Source organism: Scylla paramamosain, chromosome 25, assembly GCF_035594125.1.
Source record: "Scylla paramamosain isolate STU-SP2022 chromosome 25, ASM3559412v1, whole genome shotgun sequence".
In the NCBI taxonomy this organism is placed as follows: Eukaryota; Metazoa; Arthropoda; class Malacostraca; order Decapoda; family Portunidae; genus Scylla; species Scylla paramamosain.
The window spans coordinates 17,756,925-17,781,188 of NC_087175.1; the positions used below are offsets into that span (position 1 = coordinate 17,756,925).

At 40.3% G+C, this 24,264-nt stretch overlaps 1 protein-coding gene across 2 annotated transcripts in view; it reads left to right on the forward strand.

Annotated features, from left to right (window-relative positions):
* LOC135113243 (zwei Ig domain protein zig-8-like) overlaps positions 1 to 24,264 on the forward strand; it is a 75,206-nt gene that overhangs the window by 34,791 nt on the left and 16,151 nt on the right. Inside the window, exons 4-5 of one of the 2 annotated variants that reach the window (XM_064028428.1) lie at positions 7,191 to 7,256; positions 15,613 to 15,961. In XM_064028428.1, coding sequence (XP_063884498.1) covers positions 7,191 to 7,256; positions 15,613 to 15,860 — 314 coding nt within the window. In that variant the 3' untranslated portion in view covers positions 15,861 to 15,961. Of the gene's footprint in view, positions 1 to 7,190; positions 7,257 to 15,612; positions 15,962 to 24,264 lie in introns of those variants that run through there. The other variant, XM_064028427.1, reaches the window with a different exon arrangement.

Below are 24,264 nucleotides of genomic sequence, written 5' to 3' on the forward strand. Positions count from 1 at the left end.
TAATTACTGATGAAACAAACTTGAGAATATAGCGATGATATTCCTAAAACGTAAAGGGAGTCAGTATGTTAATCTGCACTCGAATGGTGAGAGTGAGGTGATGGCAGCAGCAGCACAAGCCTTGGGTAAAGAGCAACATTGAAGTCAGAACGGCATGGCCTCATTGGGAGTCAAGCAGCAGCACAGAGCTCAGGTAGGCATCAACAGCAAGAACAGCAGCAATAACCAACACCACCAACAACATCACCAACACCAACAACAATAACAATATACCAATACAAATAACAGCAGCAGCAACACCACCATTACCACCACCACCACAACCACAACCACAACCACAACCACAACCACCACCACCACCACCACCACAACCACCACCATCATAACTGAAGCTGCATTTCGAGAGTAAAAATGGAAATCATAGAATTGTGGAAAGAGCTAAATGCAGCATACCGTACAGAAAGGCCGAGACTGTGGAAAGTGAGATGAGAAGAAAGATCTGTGAGACTGCAATAGGTACTGGTAGAGAGAGAAGCCACCACCACCACCAACAGCAACAGCATTATCATCATGAACAATAACAGCACCAACAGCACTACCACCATCAACAATAACAAAAACAACAACAATAGCAACAAAAACGATAGTAACGACAACAATAACCCCCTCACCACCACCACCACCACCACCGCCTCCAGCAACAAAAGCAAGAACAGGGACAGGAACAAAAGCACACAGTCGGTATCACAGCACCACAGCACCACAGCATCACACCAATTGTCTCCCCGTGCAGGAGTGTATGAAGTCATGTGTTTAGCAACCGGTGACATAACCAGATTAAAAGTATAATTTTTCATATGTTATTTATTCATGGCATTTTTTTTTTATCATCATCAGTGAACGCATTAATGTACTGCTTCCAACAATTATGAACTGGAACATAACGTGTGTGTGTGTGTATGTGTGTGTGTGTGTGTGTGTGTGTGTGTGTGTGTGTGTGTGTGTGTGTGTGTGTGTGTGTGTGTGTGTGTGTGTGTGTGTGTGTGTGTGTGCCTAGTTGTGTACAAGATTTGGGTCATCCTCATTTCGTGTTGTCTCCATAATTAATTCCTTTCCCCAACTTCGTCCAACTGGTGTGTGTGTGTGTGGGTGGGTATATGAGAATGAGAGAGAGAGAGAGAGAGAGAGAGAGAGAGAGAGAGAGAGAGAGAGAGAGAGAGAGAGAGAGAGAGAGAGAGAGAGAGAGAGAGAGAGAGAGAGAGAGAGAGAGAGAGAGAGAGAGAGAGAGAGAGAGAGAGAGAGAGAGAGAGAGAGAGAGACACACACACACACACACACACACACACACACACACACACACACACACACACACACACACACACACACACACACACACACACACACATTAACGACGCCCTTACTGACAACCCCCATCCCTGTAAGTATGTGGACGACTGCATCGTGGGCGTCCCAGTTTCCAACAAGAACCCGGACTACTCGCCACTGCAGGCAATTCTGGAGTGGCAACCAATTCTGGAGCGACTGCAGACGTGGACGGAGAAGAGCAGGATGACCATCAACCACAGTAAAACTGTGGTGATGCATTTCTGTACCTCCTCTGTACCAGTGCCCCCTCCCCAGCTCGCAGTGGGCCCTCACCCCCTCCAGGTGGTCCGATGTGTCAAGCTTCTCGGAGTCACGGTGGACGACCAGCTGACCTGGAAGCAGCATGTCGCCAGCACCGTAAGATCCGCTACCTACAGGCTGTACATGCTACGCAGACTCAGGTCGCTGGGGACGCCGACAGACGAGTTAAGGGGGGTGTACCCCACCTTCATCCTCCCCAAACTCATGTATGCCTCCCCAGCGTGGTCCTCCTCCCTCACACACACTCAACAGCTCCAGCTGGAGAGTGTGAAGAAAAGGGCGTGCAGGGTCATCCTCGGCCCTGCCTTCACCACCTATGATGAAGCCCTGACCACCCTGAGTCTGTCCAGACTATTCACCAGGCACCGAGAGGCTCTGGAGAAGTTTGGAAGGGGACTGCTGCATCATATACGTCTCAGACACATGCTGTCGTCTGACGCGCCTCGCCCGGTCCGTGCCACTAAACACCACAAGAAAATGCACCTCTAAAGGCGCCGCGCACGGACCGGTACAGACTCAGCGCGATTCCCACCATGGTGCGAACCATCAATCAATAGTATTTCCCTCTAGATTAGACTTAGCTTTAGGATAAATGTTAAGTATTTCCGCACCCCTCTGTACATTTTCAGTTTGTTAACTGCCTGAAGAATAAACCGTTTATTATTATTATTATTATTATTATTATTATTATTATTATTATTATTATTATTATTACACACACACACACACACACACACACACACACACACACACACACACACACACACACACACACACACACACACACACACACACACAGATAAACAGACAACAACAGAAAAACAAACTCAACAAGTCGCACACATTTCCGTCTCGGCCTCACTGCTTTCCCCTTCCAACCATCCTTCCTTCCTTCCTTCCCTTTCTCACCTCACACCTTCCCTCTCCCTTCACGTCCTGTATCACCACTACCCGCTTCCCTCCATCCTCCCTCCTTGCATTACCTGTTGATTAAAGACATAACCACGCCTTCTCACGCCCCTCCACTTGCCTCGGTTGCCTCCTCACCTTCTTAATGACGGAGAAACTGACAACAAAAGAAATTAGACGAGAATTTTATCTAAAGAATAAAATGAATAAAAGTTTTACCTAATGAAGAAGGAAAATTCCGAGCAAAATTATGCAGGAAAAAAGTAATAGAAATTAACTGAAAAATAGAGGGAAGGAAATGAAGGGTCGGAGGGTAACTACAGTAAAGAGACAGAAAAGGAAATTAAGAGAGGAAAACAGAGGGAAGAAAGAAAAAACAAAGCAGGGAGGAAAAGATACGATGATGAAACAAACAAACGATGGAATGAAACTAGAAACAAGAGGAAACTAAAAGCAAGATGAAAGGGAAATTCAGCTGAGAAAAACAAGGCGGAGGAAACTAAAAACGGAAAAGAAAAAAACAGGGAGATGGAAGAGGAAATCACACAAAACACTTAACTACGAAAAAAAATAATGAAGAGAAACATAGAAGAGAATATATATGGAAGGAAAATAAAACAGCGGAGAAAACTTCAAGGAAACTTGGAGGAAAAAAAACAAAGTGTTGGAGAGAAGATGGGTGTGGAATAATTAACGGAGGAAAGAGCACAGCGGAGGAAACAAACGGAGGAGGAAACTTTTGGGTGGAAAAGTTTTACAAAGGGGAGGAAACAAACGGAGATATACAAAATAAGGAAATTACAAAATAAGTGGGAGGAAAGTCAGTAAGTTAAAAACGTTCAGGAAAATCAAATAAAATGAAGTAAGAATAAAAAAAGTAAATCACGAAGGGAAAATACGAAAAATTAAAATATACAGAAAAATGTTCAAGAAAAAAATATCATGAAAGAAAAAAGTGAAGGTAAGTGATAGAAAACACGGAAAGAAATATAATAAGTAAGAAAAAAAAACTAATAATAAATCACGAAAATAAACATATCAACGTATCTCAGAAAAAAATAAAATAATAAAAGGAAAAAGTAAAATAAAAACAAAATAACAAACAGGAAACCAACTGCATGCAAGGCTAAATTCTGAAACGCAAAAACAAAAACAAAAACATAAAAAAGAAAAAGAATAAACAAAAAAAGGAAAACATCTGGCGGAAAGAATGAAAAATGAAAGGGAAAACCGAGGGAAACTGAGTCATTTGCAAGGCTAACAAACAGGCGAGCAGAACACACAAGCGCACAAACAAACAATGGTCACTGGTATTGACAGAACGAGGAGGAGGAGGAAGAGGAGGGGAGAAGGAAGAGGAGATCAGTCACAATGCAACCACCAAAGTTATTCTTCACGGTAAAAAGAGATGCATCATATTTTTAAACCAAATTTCCAACTCTTGCTTGACCAGGAGAAATAAGATACACAATTTTTTTAAATATTTTTCATCGTCAGTTTTGCTTCCAACTTTAAAAAGAGCGAATTGACTTTTTTTTTTCCAAGCAGATAAATAAGTATATTCTTCTTTGCTTCCTGGAATGTTTTATTTTTTTCTTCTTCTTTTGATCTTTTCTTTCATGGTAAGAGTAAAGGCATGAATTTTTGCTTTATTTATTTTTCAATTTTTTTCAATCACTTATTTATTTTTGACAAGGGAAAGCGAGCAAGAGAGAGAGAGAGAGAGAGAGAGAGAGAGAGAGAGAGAGAGAGAGAGAGAGAGAGAGAGAGAGAGAGAGAGAGAGAGAGAGAGAGAGAGAGAGAGAGAGAGTGTGTGTGTGTGTGTGTGTGTGTGTGTGTGTGTGTGTGTGTGTGTGTGTGTGTGTGTGTGTGTGTGTGTGTGTGTGTGTGTGTGTGTGTGTGTGTGTGTGTGTGTGTGTGTGTGTGTGTGTGTGTGTGTGTGTGTGTGTGTGTGTGTGTGTGTGTGTGTGTTGCATTGTCACACGCTTACCCTGATTGGTCCCTGATTGAAATTCTCCCTCCCTCTCTTTTTCTCTCTCCTCTCCCTCCCTCTTCTTCCTCTCCTTTTCTTCTTTCCTTCCAAGTAATCTCCTTTTTCCTTCTGTCTCTCTTTCATTCGGCAGGAGATATCACCACCTCCTCCTCCTCCTCCTCCTCCTCCTCCTCCTCCTCCTCCTCCTCCTCCTCCTCCTCCTCCTCCTAATCTATCTTCCTTCTCTTATCTTCACTTTCTTTGCATTTTTATTCTTTCTATTTCAATTTTTTATATTTTTATTTCAATATTTGTACAATCCTCCCTTCCTTTTCTCTTATTTCTTTGTCTTTTCTTCGTTCTCGTCTCATCATCTTCTTCCTCACCACTTCATTTTTTTCTCTCTTTTATCCTACTTCCTTATCTCCATTACATTTTCTTCCTCTGCTATTTTTTTCTCTCTCTCCATCTATTATCTACATCCTCAAATTTCCCTCCATCCCTCCCCTCTAATTCACTCTCTTCACCCATTCACTCATTCACATCCATCATTCCTTTCTCCCTTCCTCCATCGTTCCTTTTCTCCCTCCCATGTTCATCATTCTTCCTCCATTCCTTCTTTCCTTCCTTCCTCTTCCCTCCAAACACTCACTCATACTTCCCTTCCTCCACTTTCCCTTCCCACGAGTCCTCTTCTTTTCCTCCCTCTCCCCCTCCTCCTCCTCCTCGAGTTTTCCCTCACCTCTCGTTTTCTTTCCTCATTCCTCTTACTCCATTTCAGCTATCACTACTTTATGTCTTCGATCTCCTCCTCCTCCTCCTCCTCCTCCTCCTCCTCCTCCTCCTCCTCCTCCTCCTCTTCCTCCTCCTCGTCTATTTCCCTGATCTATGCCTCCCCAGTTTCCTCCTCTCTCTAAGCAAATATTTCCCTCTGCTCCTCCTCTTCCTATTCTCTTATTGCCTCCTGCGCTCTCTCTCTCTCTCTCTCTCTCTCTCTCTCTCTCTCTCTCTCTCTCTCTCTCTCTCTCTCTCTCTCTCTCAATTTCGTTTGTCAAGCAGGATTTTTTAAAATTTCCCATGACAGCTCTCTCTCTCTCTCTCTCTCTCTCTCTCTCTCTCTCTCTCTCTCTCTCTCTCTCTCTCTCTCTCTCTCTCTCTCTCTCTCTCTCTCAAGGGGTCATGAAAAGCAACACTCGCCCCACATCTGTCTCACACACCTGCCGCCACCAACACTGGAGTCACCACACCAACCGCTACTCACCACCGGCACTTTTATTTAACTCCCCTCCCTCCCCACTTCCCTGTCTCCCTTCATTCACTCCAACTCCTTCCTTCCTTCCTTCCTTCATTCATTCCCTCTAGCACTTTCTCATACTAAATCTTCTAGTCTTCTTTCTTTTTATTCTTCCCTATTCTTCTCTTTTTCTCTTCTTATTATTCTCCTTTATCATTCCTTTTTCTTCCAACCTTTTCTCTCTTGTTATGCCATCCTTCCTTCTTTATTATCTCTTCTCTTTATATGTTTCTCCCTTAACCTTCTTTATTGTTCCTTCTTTATTCTCTTTCCCTTCCTTATTATTTCTTTCATTTTCTCTTCTCTTTACACTTCTCTTCCTTCTTTTTTTTCTTTATTCTTCTCTCTTTTTGCATCTTTCTCCCAAATTCTTCCTTATCCTTTTCTCCTTACTTTCGTTTTTCCTTATTCTCTTTCCTTATTCTCCCTCTGCTCTCTACTTCTTTTTTACTCTTTTGTTATTTTCTGCTGCTTTCCTTCCTTATTTTTACGGCTTCCTTCTTCTTTGCCGTCTTGAATTATCTTTTTATTCTTATTCTTTATCTTTTTTCTCATCTAACATATTCCTGCTTTCTTATTTTCTTCCTTTTGTTCGTTCATTTTTCTCTCTCTCATCTCTCTTAACCTTCTTTTCTCATCTTCACTTCTCTATCTCTCTTTTATTCACTAACTCCTGTTTCTTTATTCTTACCCTTTATTCTCGCCTTTCCTCTTTTATCATCCTTCTTCATCTTTATTCTTCTAACTCTTCCTAATTCATTAACATTTTTTTCTTGTTCTTTTTTTTACTCTTCTCCCATTTTTTCATCCCCTTATTAATTTCCCTTCTCATTCTAACCTAATCTTTATTTCCTACTTACCCTATTTCACATTCATCATTCCTTCATCTTTCACTTATTTGGATCTTATTTCCACATTTCTTATTTCTTTCATTCTATAAATTCTCTAAAAAAATATATCTATCTATTCTGTGTGTTTGTCTGTCTGTCTGTTTACCTGTTTGTCTGTCTCGGCGTGGTTATCTATTCCTCATTCTCTGCATCCTTTTTCCTTTCCATCCCTCTCTCATTCCTTACCTTTACTTATTTTCATCCATTTCCCCCTATCGCTACTTTCTATCTCAGTCCACTCTCCAATATTATTCTCTCTGTCCGTCTGTCTGTCTCTGTTTATCTGTCTGTCTGTCTCGCAGCGTCAACGCCTCGTCCCTCTTTCATCTTTTACTTTTATTAATTTTCATCCATTTTTCTACAATACCGCTGTTCTCACTATCTCTCTGTCCTTTCTCCCACATCACTGCTCTATCTGTCGGGTTGTCTGTCTGTGTTTGTCCGTCTCACCAAGTCAATGACTCTCTATCTCCTTCAGATCCTCATCGCGTGGTGACTCAAACCAAAGTATTCGTCGCAAACAACACAGCCTCCACTAAAGACGGTAAGTCAGTCAGTCTCTCTCTCTCTCTCTCTCTCTCTCTCTCTCTCTCTCTCTCTCTCTCTCTCTCTCTCTCTCTCTCTCTCTGACTAGTACCAGTGTAGAATAGTAACATTTCATTGTTTACTATATAACGTGCATGTAAAGTACATTAATGCGATATTACTTTTTTCCTCGAGTCAAAACTACACAAAAGAGGAAATGGCATCTCATCACTGAGACTCAGAGAAACCCATGTCAATAAATCAACCGCTGGCACCAATTGTGTTCTGTTGGACAACTAAACTGTCTTGCAGAAATAAGAAAAAAAATTTTAAAAAATCATAATATAGAGTTATTTTTCCCCTAAAGTCAAACATGAAAAAGGGATCGAAATGACAACTCGTTATGAAAACTCGGGAGAGAAACCATACAGTAATTAATCCCACCGCTCGCACAACTGTATTCTAGTAGACAGTCTTGCTGATAAGAGAAAAAAAATGTGTAAAAATTCATGGTTACATTTTTTTTTCCCAAAACCATGATCAATAAGTTCTACCACTTCCATCAATTGTATTTTCATGGGCAAATAAATAACACTTGTGGAAATAAAAACTAAAAGTTGATGTAAAAAACTCATTATGTTGTGTTGCCTTTATCCTTGAACACAACAGTACACAGTGAAGCAAGTGACAGCTCACCATTAAAGCAGTTAACAATTAACAGCAATAAATCCCATTGCTGCCACCAACTGTATTTTAGTTGGCTAACAAATACCACTGTAGAAATAAGGAAAAAGTCGATGTAAAAATCAAGAAGAAGAAGAAGAAAAAAAAAAAAGAAGCAGAAGCAGAAGCAGAAGCAGAAGCAGAAAAAGAAGAAGAAGAAGAAGGAGAAGAAGAAGAAGAAGAAGAAGAAGAAGAAGAAGAAGAAGAAGAAGAAGAAGCACTGAATACAAAAAATATTGCTTAAATATATGTTTCGTAAATTTCTCTCTCTCTCTCTCTCTCTCTCTCTCTCTCTCTCTCTCTCTCTCTCTCTCTCTCTCTCTCTCTCTCTCTCTCTCTGATCCCGTCATTTGCTTCAAGTCTACACAAAAAAAAAATCAGGTCACGGTCAAGGGATTTACTTCACAAATTTTTCCTTCTCTCGTGGACGATGTCTTTGTTGGAACTCTTTTCTCGCCTTTAAGTTAAAAAAAAAAAAAAAATATTGGATTGGTGGTGGTGGTGGTGGTGGTGGTGGTGGTGGTGGTGGTGGTGGTGGTGGTGACCTGGTTTCCTTCCCTCATCTAAAAACCAAAGTGCGAAGTGATGTTTGCCAGAAAGTTGGGAATAAATAATACATGGAAAAAAAAAATGTAGACACGCGACAGGGAAAGCAAGAGAGGTGAGGGGCTGTAAGTGAGATGCTGAGCTACGTACCACCACCATCTCAACCACTACAGCACCACCACCACCATCACTACACGTAGCTACTCTGGTGAAATATTCTTACTTGAAACACACACACACACACACACACACACACACACACACACACACACACACACACAGTTTTAAGAAATATAAATATGACAAATTTAATTACATTACTAATGCACCGTGCATATCGTCTCTCTCTCTCTCTCTCTCTCTCTCTCTCTCTCTCTCTCTCTCTCTCTCTCTCTCTCTCTCTCTCTCTCTCTCTCTCTCTCTTAATCTGTCCCTGCCCCCTCAGACGGACAGACAGACAGACAGACAGACAGACAGACAGACAGAGACACACACACACACACACACACACACACACACACACACACACACACACACACACACACACACACACACATACACACATACACACACACATCGAAATAGTAGTTACTGATATATTTTGTACCACGAACACACATTATACAATATAAATAACCTATACTTTTATACAGTACACTCATATACGGTTCAAATTCACACATAAAACAAATAACTACATAAAAAAGAACGGAGAAACACACACACACACACACACACACACAACCAGTCTCACTCCCTTACCGAAATCATTGCACGGACTATTGCCTTTCTATAATTGAATTAGTATACACAAAAAGCACGGGCGACTTCTTATCCTTCTCTCTCGTGACGCCGGAAGGACCTGCTGTAATTGAATCAATGCACAGGACCCTCTGGCGCCGAGTTATTTATCCATAGCGTCACTTTTCCTCATCGCCACAGACACCCCGAGACCTGAGGTGTTCGTGTATAGTCCTGGACAGATGTAGATGAATGTTGTGGAGTGCTGGGGAGAGTATAGTAGTGGAGGGATGTATGGATGGACTGATGATGAGAGGGCTACTACGATACACAGTGGGCAGATAAGTATAGAAAGAGAAGTGGAGGGATGTTTGGGATGATGAAGAGATGTATGAATGCATGAATAAACATATAGACAGATAGGTGGAGCGTGTATTGGTAGAGAGATACAGATAGGTGGAGAAATGTATGGTTGTTTGAAATGGATGGAAGGTTAGTTGAGATTAGTAGATGGATATTTGATAGATGGACGGATAGACAGACAGACAAACAGACAGACAGATAGAGAGATGGATATTAACTGATTCATCGACTGATTGACTGAATACATGAAGTAAATGAATGAATGAATAGATAAATAAATTAATAAATAAATGAGTGAGTGAGTGAAAGGGTATTTTTTTTCATTAACCACTCATTACACTAATCATTCAACTGACAAGTATAAAGATAATGAAACAGACTGCACAAAATCTCTCACTTTCAAGCTCTACATGTGCAGCAACACAGCCGCCTTCACTCAAACATTACCCAAAAACAAAGTGCACACACACACACACACACACACACACACACACACACACACACACACACACACTGACCCAGCTAACAGGATGAATCACCACAGATTACACTGAACCACTGAAGAATAATTGTCTGGACAGATAATCCCACATGGAGACAAATTCAAAGGGAATGCAATTTACCTAATGGCAATGAATATTATTTAACCCAAAATTATCCTGATTAATAGCTTTAATTTAACAAAATGCCTGAGACGAAATTAGCCTACGAGAGAATTTACAGTGTGATCTTGAATTATATTTTATGTGTCTGGTTGAGAATAGAGGATGAAACGAGAGCTTAAAATATAATGTGTTCTATTGCTGGTGTCCGGTGTGAAGTTTCTCTAAGTTTTGTCGTATAGAAAATTCTCATTTGCTTTACTGAATTTGTCTCAATTCTTGCAAGGTAGCTTTATGTGTAATGTGGGAATTCTATTTTTTTATTATTTCTTTCTGGGAGTGATATATTAAGTGATGCGCTCTCTCTCCTCTCTCTCTCTCTCTCTCTCTCTCTCTCTCTCTCTCTCTCCTCTCTCTCTCTCTCTCTCTCTCTCTCTCTCTCTCTCTCAATACTCCCGTGTCACTTTCTTTTCCATAATTTACATTTCTTCCATATTTTTTTCTTTTGATTCTTTTTTCCCCTCTTCCTCTCCTTCCTCTCTACCTCCGTCTGTCTCCCTTCCTTCCTACTACTTTTCTTTCTTCTCTTTCTTTCATATTCCTTAACTTATTTTCTCACTAGTTTCTTTTATTTTCACTCTCCTCTTTCTCCCTTCCCCATACCTCCCCTCTCTTACCTCCACTCTATTTTCTCCCTTCTTGCCACCCACACATGTCCCTTCTTAACAGGCAGCTCAGTTCCGTCCCACCGCTTGAGTTAAGTCGTACCCTCCTATTAAAATCTCCCTTACGAACCCAATTACCTATATCACGCTTAAGATATATTTGGGTCCGGCCATAACTAATCAGAATTAAGAAGTGGAAACTCTTACAACACCAGTACAAGTGTTTAATGGGGCATGGAGTCTCTAATGCTAAGTAAATTAACCTTTTTTTTTTTTATTGTCACTCGAGACTGTACTGTAAATGTTATAAGGGGAGGTGATTGGTGGTAGGCGAAGGAGTGACTAGATTATAAGAGTGGGGAAAATATGGAAATTAGTTGTGGAAATAAATTGTGTGTAAGTAGAAGAAAGAAAGAAAATATGGTAGTGGCAGATTAGAGGCAGAGAAAGGTAGTATATGTAGATGAGAAATGAAAAAAAGAACTTTGTACATAGGAAGTGTAAGAGAGCATGTGTAGATGAGGATGAAAAAATTAATGTGGGTAGAAAAGAAAGCTAAAGCATGAGCGCAGAAATAGAAGAATAATGTAAGTAGATGATGGGAAAAAAAAGCTCGTATAGACAGAAACGAAAAAAAAAAAGTGTTTCAAGAATAGAGCAAAGAAACAGTATAGGTAAATAGGGATAAAAAAATATGTACGAAGATACGAAAGGAAAAAAAATATAGTGCCAGATGACAGAAATGACGACAATTTCAAGTAGGAATGGAAACAATAACTGAATTAGAAAACCACAATATGAAGATGGAAGTAGAAAAACAATAATGTTAAAAGATCATGGAAGAATAGTGCACAAAGGTAGGACATGGAGGAAATAGAATAGATAAGGTTGAAAAAGAGTTGGGAAGTAAGTGCTAGCAGGTGGAGAGAAAAGTTAACCTACATGGGAATAGAAAAAAAAGGAAATAATGATACGGATAAGGAGTAAAACTTATAATGAAAACTTGAATGAAAAACAAAATTGGAAAAAAACTCAAAGTACCAATATGCATAAAAAAAAAAAAACATGAATCTAGAAAGAAAGTGAGAGAAAGAATAGGGAAATGGATAGGTGAGAAAATTTCAAGGGATATGCAAAGTGAGGGCAAGGAAATGCAAGGCAAGGCAAAGGTTCAAGTTAGTGTAGGCTCAGCTTTATGTAATGGGTTCTCACGGTGCGGTAATATTCATTTTAAACCCAACACCAGGCAGTGAGAGAGAGAGAGAGAGAGAGAGAGAGAGAGAGAGAGAGAGAGAGAGAGAGAGAGAGAGGAGAGATGAGAGAGAGAGAGAGAGAGAGAGAGAGAGAGAGAGAGAGAGAGAGAGAGAGAGAGGGGGGGGGAGACGGAGAGGGAGAGTGAGAGAGGCGCTGAGTGACTAGTTGTTGGATTCACACACACACACACACACATTCTCTCTCTCTCTCTCTCTCTCTCTCTCTCTCTCTCTCTCTCTCTCTCTCTCTCTCTCTCTCTCTCTCTCTCTCTCTCTCTGACATTCCCAGTATTCTATTTATAATTTCTTCTGTATAATGAGAAAGCTATATTATTCAAGAATGTCTTCGATATATCTTTTGAAAATTATCTTAAGGTTAGCGAATATTACTGATACTTACACATTTAGTTGATACCTCTCTCTCTCTCTCTCTCTCTCCTCTCTCTCTCTCTCTCTCTCTCTCTCTCTCTCTCTCTCTCTCTCTCTCTCTCTGGACAAGCCATAAGCCTCTCTCTCTCTCTCTCTCTCTCTCTCTCTCTCTCTCTCTCTCTCTCTCTCTCTCTCTCTCTCTCTCTCTCTCTCTGGACAAGCCATAAGCAAACACAACGCGAACACTACCCATCCCACACAACACAGACACAGCTTGGCATTATTAACAGCTCCCCTCAGCCACACACGAGCAGTTTAGGTCACCAGTTCCCGAGAAAACGAAATTCCAAAGCCTCTAGGGAGATTGAGACCCGCAGAATAACTCAGATTATTGGCAAAAATACTAATCTTTTAATCCCTATAAGGTTTAAAGGGTAGGACTGAGTGAAATATGCAGCATTTACTTTCCGCAAAGACTCGTATTGTATGGATAATATTTCAACGCACCTCTTGCCTCAGGATTCTCGACAAGGGAGCGACGTGTAGTGAGGCTGATGAACCTGAACCTCAACCACTTGTTAACAAAGGACATGTGTGTTGGGGAGAGAGAGAGAGAGAGAGAGAGAGAGAGAGAGAGAGAGAGAGAGAGAGAGATGAGAGAGAGAGAGAGAGAGAGAGAGAGAGAGAGAGAGAGAGAGAGAGAGAGCAACGAGGGAAGAAAATAGGACGCTCCGCTCCATTCCACTTAGCTCCAGTCCAGTCCAGTCCAGTCCAGTCCAGTCAACTCCACTCCACTCCAGTCTACTCCACTCCATTTTGTCCCAATACCTCTGCGCTCTAACTTGCTTCAACTTACCTCCTACTCCTCTCTGTTTCAATTCCACTCCGCTCCCACTCCACTAACAATCCCGATACCGATCCACTCCGCTCCGCTTCTCTTCTCTCGCAGTTGCCTTCCACTCCACTCCAGACACTCTCTTCCAATCCACTCATTCACTCACTCTCTTACTCTTACTCACCCACTCACTCATTCTGTCTGCATCATTCGGGCTTACTCCACTCCACTCCACTCCACTTTCTTTCCTCTCTACCTGTTTATAAATTATGGAATCATTTAAGTATTTGACTTTCTTTTACTTGCTTTATCAATTCCTTCATGTGGGAATTAGATTCTCTCTCTCTCTCTCTCTCTCTCTCTCTCTCTCTCTCTCTCTCTCTCTCTCTCTCTCTCTCTCTCTCTCTCTCTCTTTAAATTATAGAATCATTCAGTTACTTCATTTGCTTTAACTCAATAAGACGTCCCAACTTCTATCCATCTCTCTAATATAGAAATTCAATATTCTCTCTCTCTCTCTCTCTCTCTCTCTCTCTCTCTCTCTCTCTCTCTCTCTCTCTCTCTCTCTCTCTCCTCTTTCTCTCTCTGCAAATTGTTAACTCATTTATTTTACTTTATTTTTCCCTGTCAATAAATCAGATACATAGGAATAATTCACACGTTGAAGGATTAAAGGGAATATATCTTCCTTCTTTGTCTGTGTGTGTGTGTGTGTGTGTGTGTGTGTGTGTGTGTGTGTGTGTGTGTGTGTGTGTGTGTGTGTGTGTGTGTGTGTGTGTGAGTGTGTGTGTGTGTGTGTTTCTCTCTGAAGTGTCATAAAAATACGAGAATTATTTATACTTGCATTTACTGGGAGCCATGCGTGCCAGCAGAGAGAGAGAGAGAGAGAGAGAGAGAGAGAGATGAGAGAGAGAGGAGAGATGAGAGAGAGAGAGAGAGATGAGAGAGAGAGAGAGAGAGGAAGAGAGAGAGAGGAGAGAGAGAGAGAGAGAGAGAGAGAGAGAGAGAGAGAGCGCAACAAATAACATGCCAGCAAAATAAGGCAGGCGAGTATCTTAACGATGATCTACAATGTATTCCTTTCATTTACCTTCCTTCCTTCCTTCCTTCCTTCCTCCTTTGTCTTCCTTCCTTCTTCCTCCTTTATCTTCCTATCTCACGTCCTATTTTGTAATTTATTCTCTTGCTCCTTTTTTTTTCTCCGCGCTTTTGTCCTTTTGGTCTTTCATGTAGTAGTAGTAGTAGTAGTAGTAGTAGTAGTAGTAGTAGTAGTAGTAGTAGAATATTAAGCGAAACTTTGTATGGAGATTTTAAGTAGTAGCTAAAAATAGTATGTATATAGTTGAATATTACAGTCATTATCTTCAGTAGGGTTGGGGATAATTACCTCCAACTCATGAAAGCCTCTTTGTGATCCGTGAATGAACATGTGGTGGAGGTATCAGTAGCAGTATTAGAAAAAAAAATAAATAAATGAAAAAAAGTAATAGTAGTAATAGTTGTTTTTTGTTAGGTAAAAAGATGCAATAGTATTTTTCTTCCAAAGTATTTTTACCGCAATTTATCATCATCATCATCATTTTCCTTGTCACCTAAACATCATCATCTCTCAATCACCACCATTAATCAGTCCATCAATCGTAATTATCTTTCGCAAATCAGTCAATTACTATCTTTCTATTCACTTCATCAATCAATCAGCAATATTTTTTTTTTTCATTTCGTTGTCCTTCACCAGAAACCGTGTTACGTAAAAAAGACGAATCATTCAGTCAATTAGCACGTTACCCCGTCACTCAGTCATCACTACCTTATTCATTCAATCACTAATATTTCTTTCCCAGGCACTCACTCACTCACTCACTCACTCACTCACTCTATGAATCATTTACTCACTTTCTTTCCTCCGGGCAAGCTTTAGGTATTTACGTCCTTACTCATTCATTCAATCAATCGCTTAATTTTCTCCTTTCCCAGACAAGAAGGTTCGATCACTTATTCACTCAATCACTCTTTCCTCCTCTCCCTGGCAAGAATATAAGAACAAAAACGTAAAAGTAAGGACGCTGCAAGCTGTCATGCCTCCACGTATTAGTCCGTGATAGCTTCTGGTGCTCACTTTCCTTCTCTCAGTTGGATTTCTATTCCACAGGGATTTTTCTACAAGTTTTTTATTACTTTTGGCCTGAACTCTCATGTAAAAAAAATCAATTAACGTTTCTGTAAATCACTAACTTACTCATTCACTCACTAAATCACTTCATTCCTTCTCCCCCAGGCAAGCTTCGGGTGGAGATCCTTGGACTCCGCGAGAGGTACATTGAGGAAGGCTCGTCTCTCACCCTCACTTGCCTGGTTACCTCGGCACGGAAGCCCTCCACCCTCGTGTACTGGTACCATGACACCAGCCTTATCGACTACAACTCCCCGAGGGGCGGCGTCGACCTCAAGGTAATGGAGGACATACCGGTTCTTCTGATCTTGCTAACTATATGCCTTCCCTCTTCTCGCGCCTATGCTGCATAAGACTTTCTACTTTCTCTCACCCCTATTCTGTCCACTTTTCTAATACAAGAGTTAACCAGTATTTTCAATCATTCATCCCTTTTTCTGGTAAACTCTGGAACTCCCTGTCTGCTTCTGTATCTCCTCCTTCCTGTGACATGAATTTCTTTTTAAGAGGAAGGTTCGAGGATTGTTTTGGGCATTTTTTTTACTTATCTTTCCCCCCCTTGAATAGTGCTGCTCTTACACAGAAAAAAGATAAATCTCTCCTATCTAGTAAACCTTTCTTATCACTAACCACTCTGAGACGTCTTCTCTTGTTCTATAGCCACCTCTAAACAATGTACTGGCTAAGACTTGCAAAATCCATCCTTTTTGATGCCCTCTTTTTTCTTATGTGTGCTTAAAGACCTCATGCAATGCTCTTAGTGCTATGAATTGTTGCATATCGCAGTGAAAGGAGGTACGTGGTAGTGAAACTGGGTGCCATATTCTGAAACACTTCTAACCGCATCTCCATTAAATTTAAAAACCTCTAATTCAAGTTACACAGATTTTTAAGAGTGATTTCATAGTTACTGTGTCGAATTAACAAGATTTCTACATTCTTAACTGGAGAAACACTCTCGAGAACCCGGTTAATCATGTGTGGCCTTTGGAAATAGTCGTGATGAGAGAGAGTAGGGCGTTTCAGAATTCGGGCCTGAGTAAGGGATAATGGTAATAATAATGGGTAATAACGGTAATGCTGATGGGTACTGTGTAAGAGGGAGGTGGTATTGGGTAAGGGGAAGGTGGTAACGGACAATGTGGAGGTGTGATTTGGTTAGGTTTGGATGAAGTAAGATAAGGTATACCTTAAGTTAGGGTAGTTAAGGTAAGGTAAGGTAACTCTCTCTCTCTCTCTCTCTCTCTCTCTCTCTCTCTCTCTCTCTCTCTCTCTCTCTCTCTCTCTCTCTCTCTCTCTCTCTCGTATCCTGAGCTAGACTTCTCGACATATAATGAAAAAAAAATTCTTACGTTTCGATTGAAGGTCCAGTAATAATTGTAATAAATTATTACTTCTTGTTAGTCATTTGAAATTACTGTTTTATGGAAAATATGTGCGTGTGACTGAGGTAAGCCATTCGTCTCTGTAAATCAACATCCTTTGATTAAACATAATATCGCTGAAAACACGTTTTTTTTTTTTTTATTTCAGTAAACCAAACGGTAAATCACGTTTCAAAGTATATGTAAATAATAAGTTTAACAATTACAACAGATTATACGCTGTAGAGGAGGAGGAGGAGGAAAAGGAACAAGAACAATAACAGTAAGAACAAGAAACAAAAACAAAACAAAAAACAAAGAGAAAATAAAAACTAGAGAGGGAGAAAAGGGTAAAAGTGCTTCAAGAGGCGGCTTAAGGGTGGTGGTGCAACAAGGTTATTGCATGAAATAAAAGTAGTAGTGGTGGTAGCGGCGGCGGCGGCGGCGGTGATGGTGGTAGTGGTGGTCGCACACAAGCTTTAGGGGAGTGTGGAAAAAAAGAGGCTGCGGTTGAAATATATAGAACAAGGAAAGGCACGGCTGAGTGGAGTGTGTGTTCATATGAGAAACGCTGGAAATAGAGAAACTAGAGGCAGGAGAGGTATGTTTTGGAGAGAGAGAGAGAGAGAGAGAGAGAGAGAGAGAGAGAGAGAGAGAGAGAGAGAGAGAGAGAGAGAGAGAGAGAGAGAGAGAGAGAGAGAGAGAGAGAGAGAGAGAGGTAAACAAACACAAACACACATACACAGAAAAGAAACGAAGACAATTTAAGAAAGAATGGAGAGGGAGGAAAGGGATACGAGAAGTTGATTTAAGAAAGGAAGGAAGGGAGGGATAGGATATAAAAGCGAGGGAGGAGAGAAAGGAAATGAGAGGAAGAGAGAGCAAGGGAGAGAGAAGGAAGAAGGGAGTAAGAGAAGTTGATTTCTGAAACGAAAGGAGGAAGGGTAGGATAGCTTAGGGTTGGAGAGGGAGGGAAGGGGAGTAAAATAAATGGATTAAAGGAAGGAAGGAAGGAAGGAAGGAAGGAAGGAAGGAAGGAAGGAAGGAAGGAAGGAAGGAATGAGAGAGAGAGAGAGAGAGAGAGAGAGAGAGAGAGAGAGAGAGAGAGAGAGAGAGAGAGAGAGAGAGAGAGAGAGGGGGTGGGGGAGGGGGAAGGAGGAATGAAGAAAGGGAGCGAAAGAACGATCGAACGAATAAACGAACGAAAGAAAAAGACAAAATGATATATAAAAAGAAACGAAGGAAACAAAAGAATAAAGCAAGAAACGAGAAGGAAATAAGAAATAGCAACTCACAAGGGAGGAAGAATATGAGAGAAAGTGAAAAGAGAAAATGGAAAAAAAAATAAAAGGAAGAAGGAAAGGAACAAAAGGAATAACACCAATAATCAGAAAGAAAGGGAATAAAGATAAATAAGAATTGAATAAAAGGAATACCAACATTAATGGGGCGGAGAGGAAGCAAGGAAGGAAGGAAGGAAGGAAGGAAGTGAAAGGAAGGAAAGAAGGACGGAAAAGGAAACAAGATATACTTCCCCCAATAGCAAAGGTTTCACTGCCGGCCAACACCGACCACCCCCCATCCCCCCCGGACCGATAAAAGGCTCCGCTACTAATACTCTTCGTGCCTTCGATAACACAAGAGAAGGAGAGAAGGCAGCGAGTTATACATTACTCCGCCTGTGCTTACTCTTACATCTTACAATACGTCTGGTCTCACGTTGGTATGTGAGCGTTTGGTGATTTCTTTGTTGTTGCGTATTCAATCAAGTCAGTATGTCAGTCAGTAGGTCGGTTGAACATCACTTTTTTTTTTCTCTCTCTCTTTATATTCGTATCATGTTCCTCTGATTGGCTTTTCCTGTATATATAATCGTAAAAAGGTTATCTGCTCCTCCTCCATCTTTATGTCGACTTTTATGGGGGAGACTGATCAAGGCTGTTTTATATTACCTTTGCATTCCATTTTTTTATTATCTTTCTTCCCTATTACCTCTTTTTATTCTTCTCAAATTAGGACTGTTTTCATTTCATTTTTTCTCATGTTATATGCTCTACACTTACTCCACTATTTCATAAAGCTTGACGAGGAATTATAGAAGAAAAAGAAAAAGAATTTATGACGGCTAAATGTTACGGGACTATCATGGAAACCAGCTGAACATATATTGAAAATTGGGAATAGAAGAGGGTGAACAAAATTTCGTCTCATGGAGGAGGAGGCAGTAGACACCTGCCAAAACGATAATTACTCCCAGTGAGGTCTAAAGCACAGTTCAGGGGGTGATGTGAACTTATCATTAAACCCAGCTGTGACCTCACTGAACGTTTCCCTTTGTGTCTCACAACACAAGGGGACAGTCACAGCCTGCCCTCTAAAGACAACTCTCTTCCTCCAAACAAAATTACAAGCACCTAATAACACACACACACCCTTCACTCAAAAATTTCAAAATCATCATGGAGACTCCTACACCAGCCTAGGAGTCCCCATCTGGGAAGGGGACCATAAATGTCCCCACGTCGGACTGCCTTTCTGTCGACGACCCTAAGTGTCTTGACACCCGCCTCAACTTTTTCGTCATTAATTTCTGCAACATTCGCGGTCTAAGATCTAATTTTCAATCTGTAGAACACCATCTCTCCTCTTCTCAACCTCATCTTCTTTTCCTCACAGAAACTCAGGTGTCTGAGGCAACTGACAGTAGCCCCTTTTCTGTTCCCTCCTACTTTCTCTATCCTCATTTTCGATCCAAAGCTGGATGCTGCGTTTAGGTGCACAATGACTTAACCTGCTCTCGTACCCACGCTCTTGAATCTTCCGAGTTTTCCACCATCTGGCTACGACTACAGAGTCACTCTCAAACTAAATTTATCTGTGCTGTATACCTTTCACCTAACTCCTCTGACTACAAGAAATTCTTTGACTACTTAACTTCCAAAGTGGAGCATATTCTGACCCTTTTCCCTTTTGCAGAGATCTCCATTCTTGGAGACTTCAATGTTCACCACCAACTTTGGCTTTCCTCTCCTTTCACTGACCATCCTGGTGAACTAGCCTTCAACTTTGCTATCCTCCACGACCTAGAGCAATTGGTGCAACACCCTAATCGCATTCCTGACCGTCTTGGAGATACGCCCAACATTCTTGACCTTTTCCTGACCTCTAATCCTTCTGCTTATGCTGTCATCCTTTCTTCTCCGTTGGGCTCCTCCGATCACAATCTCATATCTGTATCTTGTCCTATCGCTCCAATCCCTCCTCAGGATCCCCCTAAGCTGAACTCTTCGCACATACCTTTGCTAAAAACTCTACCTTGGACGATTCTGGGCTTGTTCCTCCCTCTTCTCCACCCTCTGACTACTTCATGCCACCTATTAGAATTCTTCGCAATGATGTTTTCCATGCCCTCGCTGGCCTAAACCCTCGGAAGGCTTATGGACTTGATGGGGTCCCTCCTATTGTTCTCCGAAACTATGCCTCCGTGCTTGCACCTTTTCTAGTCAAACTCTTTCAGCTCTGTCTGTCAACATCTACCTTTCCTTCTTGCTGGAAGTTTGCCTACATTCAACCTATTCCTAAAAAGGATGACCGTTCTAATCCCTCAAACTATGGTCCAATTGATTTAATTTCCTGCCTATCTAAAGTTTTTGAATTTATCCTCAACAGGAAGATTCTTAAACATTTATCACTTCACAATCTTCTATCTGATCGCCAGTACGGGTTTCGTCAAGGCCGCTCTACTGGTGATCTTCTGGCTTTCCTTACTGAGTCTTGGTCATCCTCTTTTAGAGATTTTGGTGAAATTTTTGCTATTGCCTTGGACATATCAAAAGCTTTTGATAGAGTCTGGCACAAAGCTTTGATTTCCAAACTACACTTCTACGGCTTCTATCCTTTTCTCTGTAACTTCATCTCAAGTTCCCTTTCTGACCGTTCTATTGTTGCTATGGTAGACGGTCACTGTTCTTCTCCTAAATCTATTACAGTGGTGTTCCTCAGGGTTCTGTCCTGTCACCCACTCTCTTCTTATTATTCATTAATGATCTAAACCAAACCAAACTGATGATACCACCCTGCACTTTTCCACGTCTTTTCATAGACGTCCAACCCTTCAGGAAGTAAACATTTCACGCAGGGAAGCCACAGAAAGCTTGACTTCTGATGTTTCTAAAATTTCTGATTGGGGCAGAGCAAACTTAGCATTGTTCAATGCCTCAAAAACTCAATTCCTCCATCTATCAACTCGACACAACCTTCCAGACAACTATTCCCTCTTCTTCAATGACACTCAACTGTCCCCCTCTTCTACACTGAACATCCTCGGTCTGTCCTTTACTAATAATCTGAACTGGAAACTTCACATCTCATCTCTAGCTCAAACAGCTTCTATGAAGTTAGTCGTTCTGAGACGTCTCCGCCAGTTTTTCTCATCCCCCCCACCAGCTGCTAACTCTGTACAAGGGCCTTATCCGTCCATGTATGGAGTATGCTTCACATGTCTGGGGGGTTCCACTCATACTGCTCTTCTAGACAGGGTGGAATCAAAAGCTTTTCGTCTCATCAACTCCTCTCCTCTAACTGACTGTCTTCAGCCTCTCTCTCACCGCCGCAATGTTGCATATCTAGCTGTCTTCTACCGCTATTTCCATGATAACTGCTCTTCTGATCTTCCTAAATGCATGCCTCCCCTCCTCCCGCGGCCTTGCTGCACAAGACTTTCTTCTTTCTCTCACCCCTATTCTGTCCACCTCTCTAACGCAAGAGTTAACCAGTATTCTCAATCATTCATCCCTTTCTCTGGTAAACTCTGGAACTCCCTGCCTGCTTCTGTATTTCCACCTTCCTATGACTTGAATTCCTTCAAGAGGGAGGTTTCAAGACACTTATTCATCAATTTTTGACTACTGCTTTGACCCTTTTATGGGACTTTTTTTTATTGGATTTTTGTTGCTCTTGGCTAGTGTCCTTCCTACATAAAAAAAAAAAAATATACTCTGAATTTACACATCATCATTTTATAAACCTTCAGTAGGATCCACAGCATTGAAATGAGTTAAGAAATCAAGAGTAATGTAATAATATGAAGTTACGAGATTATCATGTAAATCAGCTGAATGAGGAATAAAAGAAGAGTAAGAATATTTTACTTCACGGTATATATATATATATATATATATATATATATATATATATATATATATATATATATATATATATATATATATATATATATATATATATTCTAAACTCAACACCACATGGCAGTTAAGCGAGTTAAAAATCAAGTATAATGTTTCGAGACCATCATGGACACCGGCAAAAAATGCATTAAGAATCAAGGATAAAAGAGAAGAAGATAATATTCTCGCCATTGTCAAGGAGGGAACAAAGGAGCAGGGCTGCTTACTTTAGCAGCATTATGAGAGGCAAAGAAAGCAAGGAGCAAGTAAAAAGACAAGCTATTTTAAGACTTGGACTCATGGGGACGACACCTGAGACGACACTGACACTATGCCAAGAAAACCTGCAGTCATCTCTGTAGCCAATGAAAAACCGTCGTTAGGAGAGCCCAGTAATCTACAGTAGTACGTTTTGGTGGATTAAAGTCGACTAATTCTAAAAAGTTCTAGGGAAAGATATTAGAGCTTTCAAGGTTGTTTGAATGTTTCTGCTGATAGTATAACAAGTATTTTGCACTGTCAGTAGGAAGAACATTCATGAGAACCCGTATCATCATCTCTGTAGCCACTGTAAATCTTACACGAGTGCCCACGTTTTTTGGCGTCTTGGCAGGCTCTAATGGAAGTTTTTGGAGTTTTCAAGGGCGTGTATTCTACTGATAGTTTAGCAAGGATTCTGTGTTTTCAGTAGGAAAAACATGAGAAACCATATTATCATCTCTGCAGCCAATGAAGTGAAAAATACTTCTTAAGAGAGACTACTACTCTTTATATTTTTTTAACGTCTCGGTGTCTTACCTTGACTAATTAACAAATGCTCCAATGGAAGTAACTAGAATTGTCAAAGGTAACTGCATGTTTCTAATGATAATTTGATAAAATTCCTGCACGGTCAGAAGGAAAAAACACACATGAAAATCCTTAATATAATCTCTGTTGCCTTTGAAAAACAGTCTTTAAGAGAGAGAATGTTTAAGAATATCGATCTAGGACCAACTCGCTGATGTTTGGCATGGCTCTATCTGTCACACAACTAGAGGCTCCTTAAGCGTGACTGTCGTGGGTCAAGTGTGCTGTGCTTTCATGCTTTGGCGGCGTAAGGAGTGTACACATCAATACCTATAAGTACTTGAAGCGATTACTACAACACTGACAGCACCACTACGACGCAAGCCAATATTGAGCTTTTTTCGTCATCTATTCATTTATTATTTACTTTCTTTCGTTGATGTCCCAAAGAAAAATCATAACGTAGTTGCAGTGCAGTCTTCCAGAAGTTAAGCTTATACGGTATGACTGCTTTTTATTTCTTAATTAGCTATTTCTCTGACATAAAAAAGGTTAGTGTATTATATTTAGCTATTATTCCAAAATCAAGAGTTTATTTTTTGTATCATCTTAGTGTTACCGTTTTTATTGTAGTGCATAATGTGATTCTTTCATTGTCTCGTGGTTTTCTTATATTTGTTACTCTTCTTTTATCTTACTAACTGTTACAATTATTAATTATTACTCATCAGTTTTGTTTTTATCACAATCTCAGATGACCATATTTTTTATTGCAATGTATAATGTACATGCTTTCATGCTGTCCTTATATTAATGTTCTTCCTACATCGTACAAGTTATTATATTTAGTTATCATTCTTACATTATTGCTTTTAATTGTGTTTTATCGTAATTTTGAGGGGGTTTTTTCCCGCACTGTTTAATCCACGTGTTTTCATTACCAAGCTTTTTCTTCTTTACTGATCTCTTTAATATTATATTTTCTGATTCTTGTATTGCTTCTTCATTTTTCTTTTCTTGCAGCCACATTTTTACTGCAGTGTTTATTATATATCGGTTTTTTTTTTTTCTTATATCATCATCTTTGTGTTTGCTCTTATATTTCTTGCAACATTATTACTTAAGTTTTTATCACGGTGTTCGATGGGCCACCTTTTCATTACAATATCGAAGTTTTTTTTTTTTTTTTCTCTCTCTTCTAGGTGTTGATCAACCACATTTTTCTTGCATTATCTACGTGGTTTTACTATCACGATGTTCCTTACATTCCTTATTCGTACGTTTCTTATTATACTTAGTTATTCTCGTATCATTTCTTCATTTTATTTATTTTTTTTTTTACTGCAGTGTTGGACCAGTGCTTTTATTACAGTGAATAGAACAATGTGTGAGGTTTGTCTATCAATTTTTCTTACGTTAGT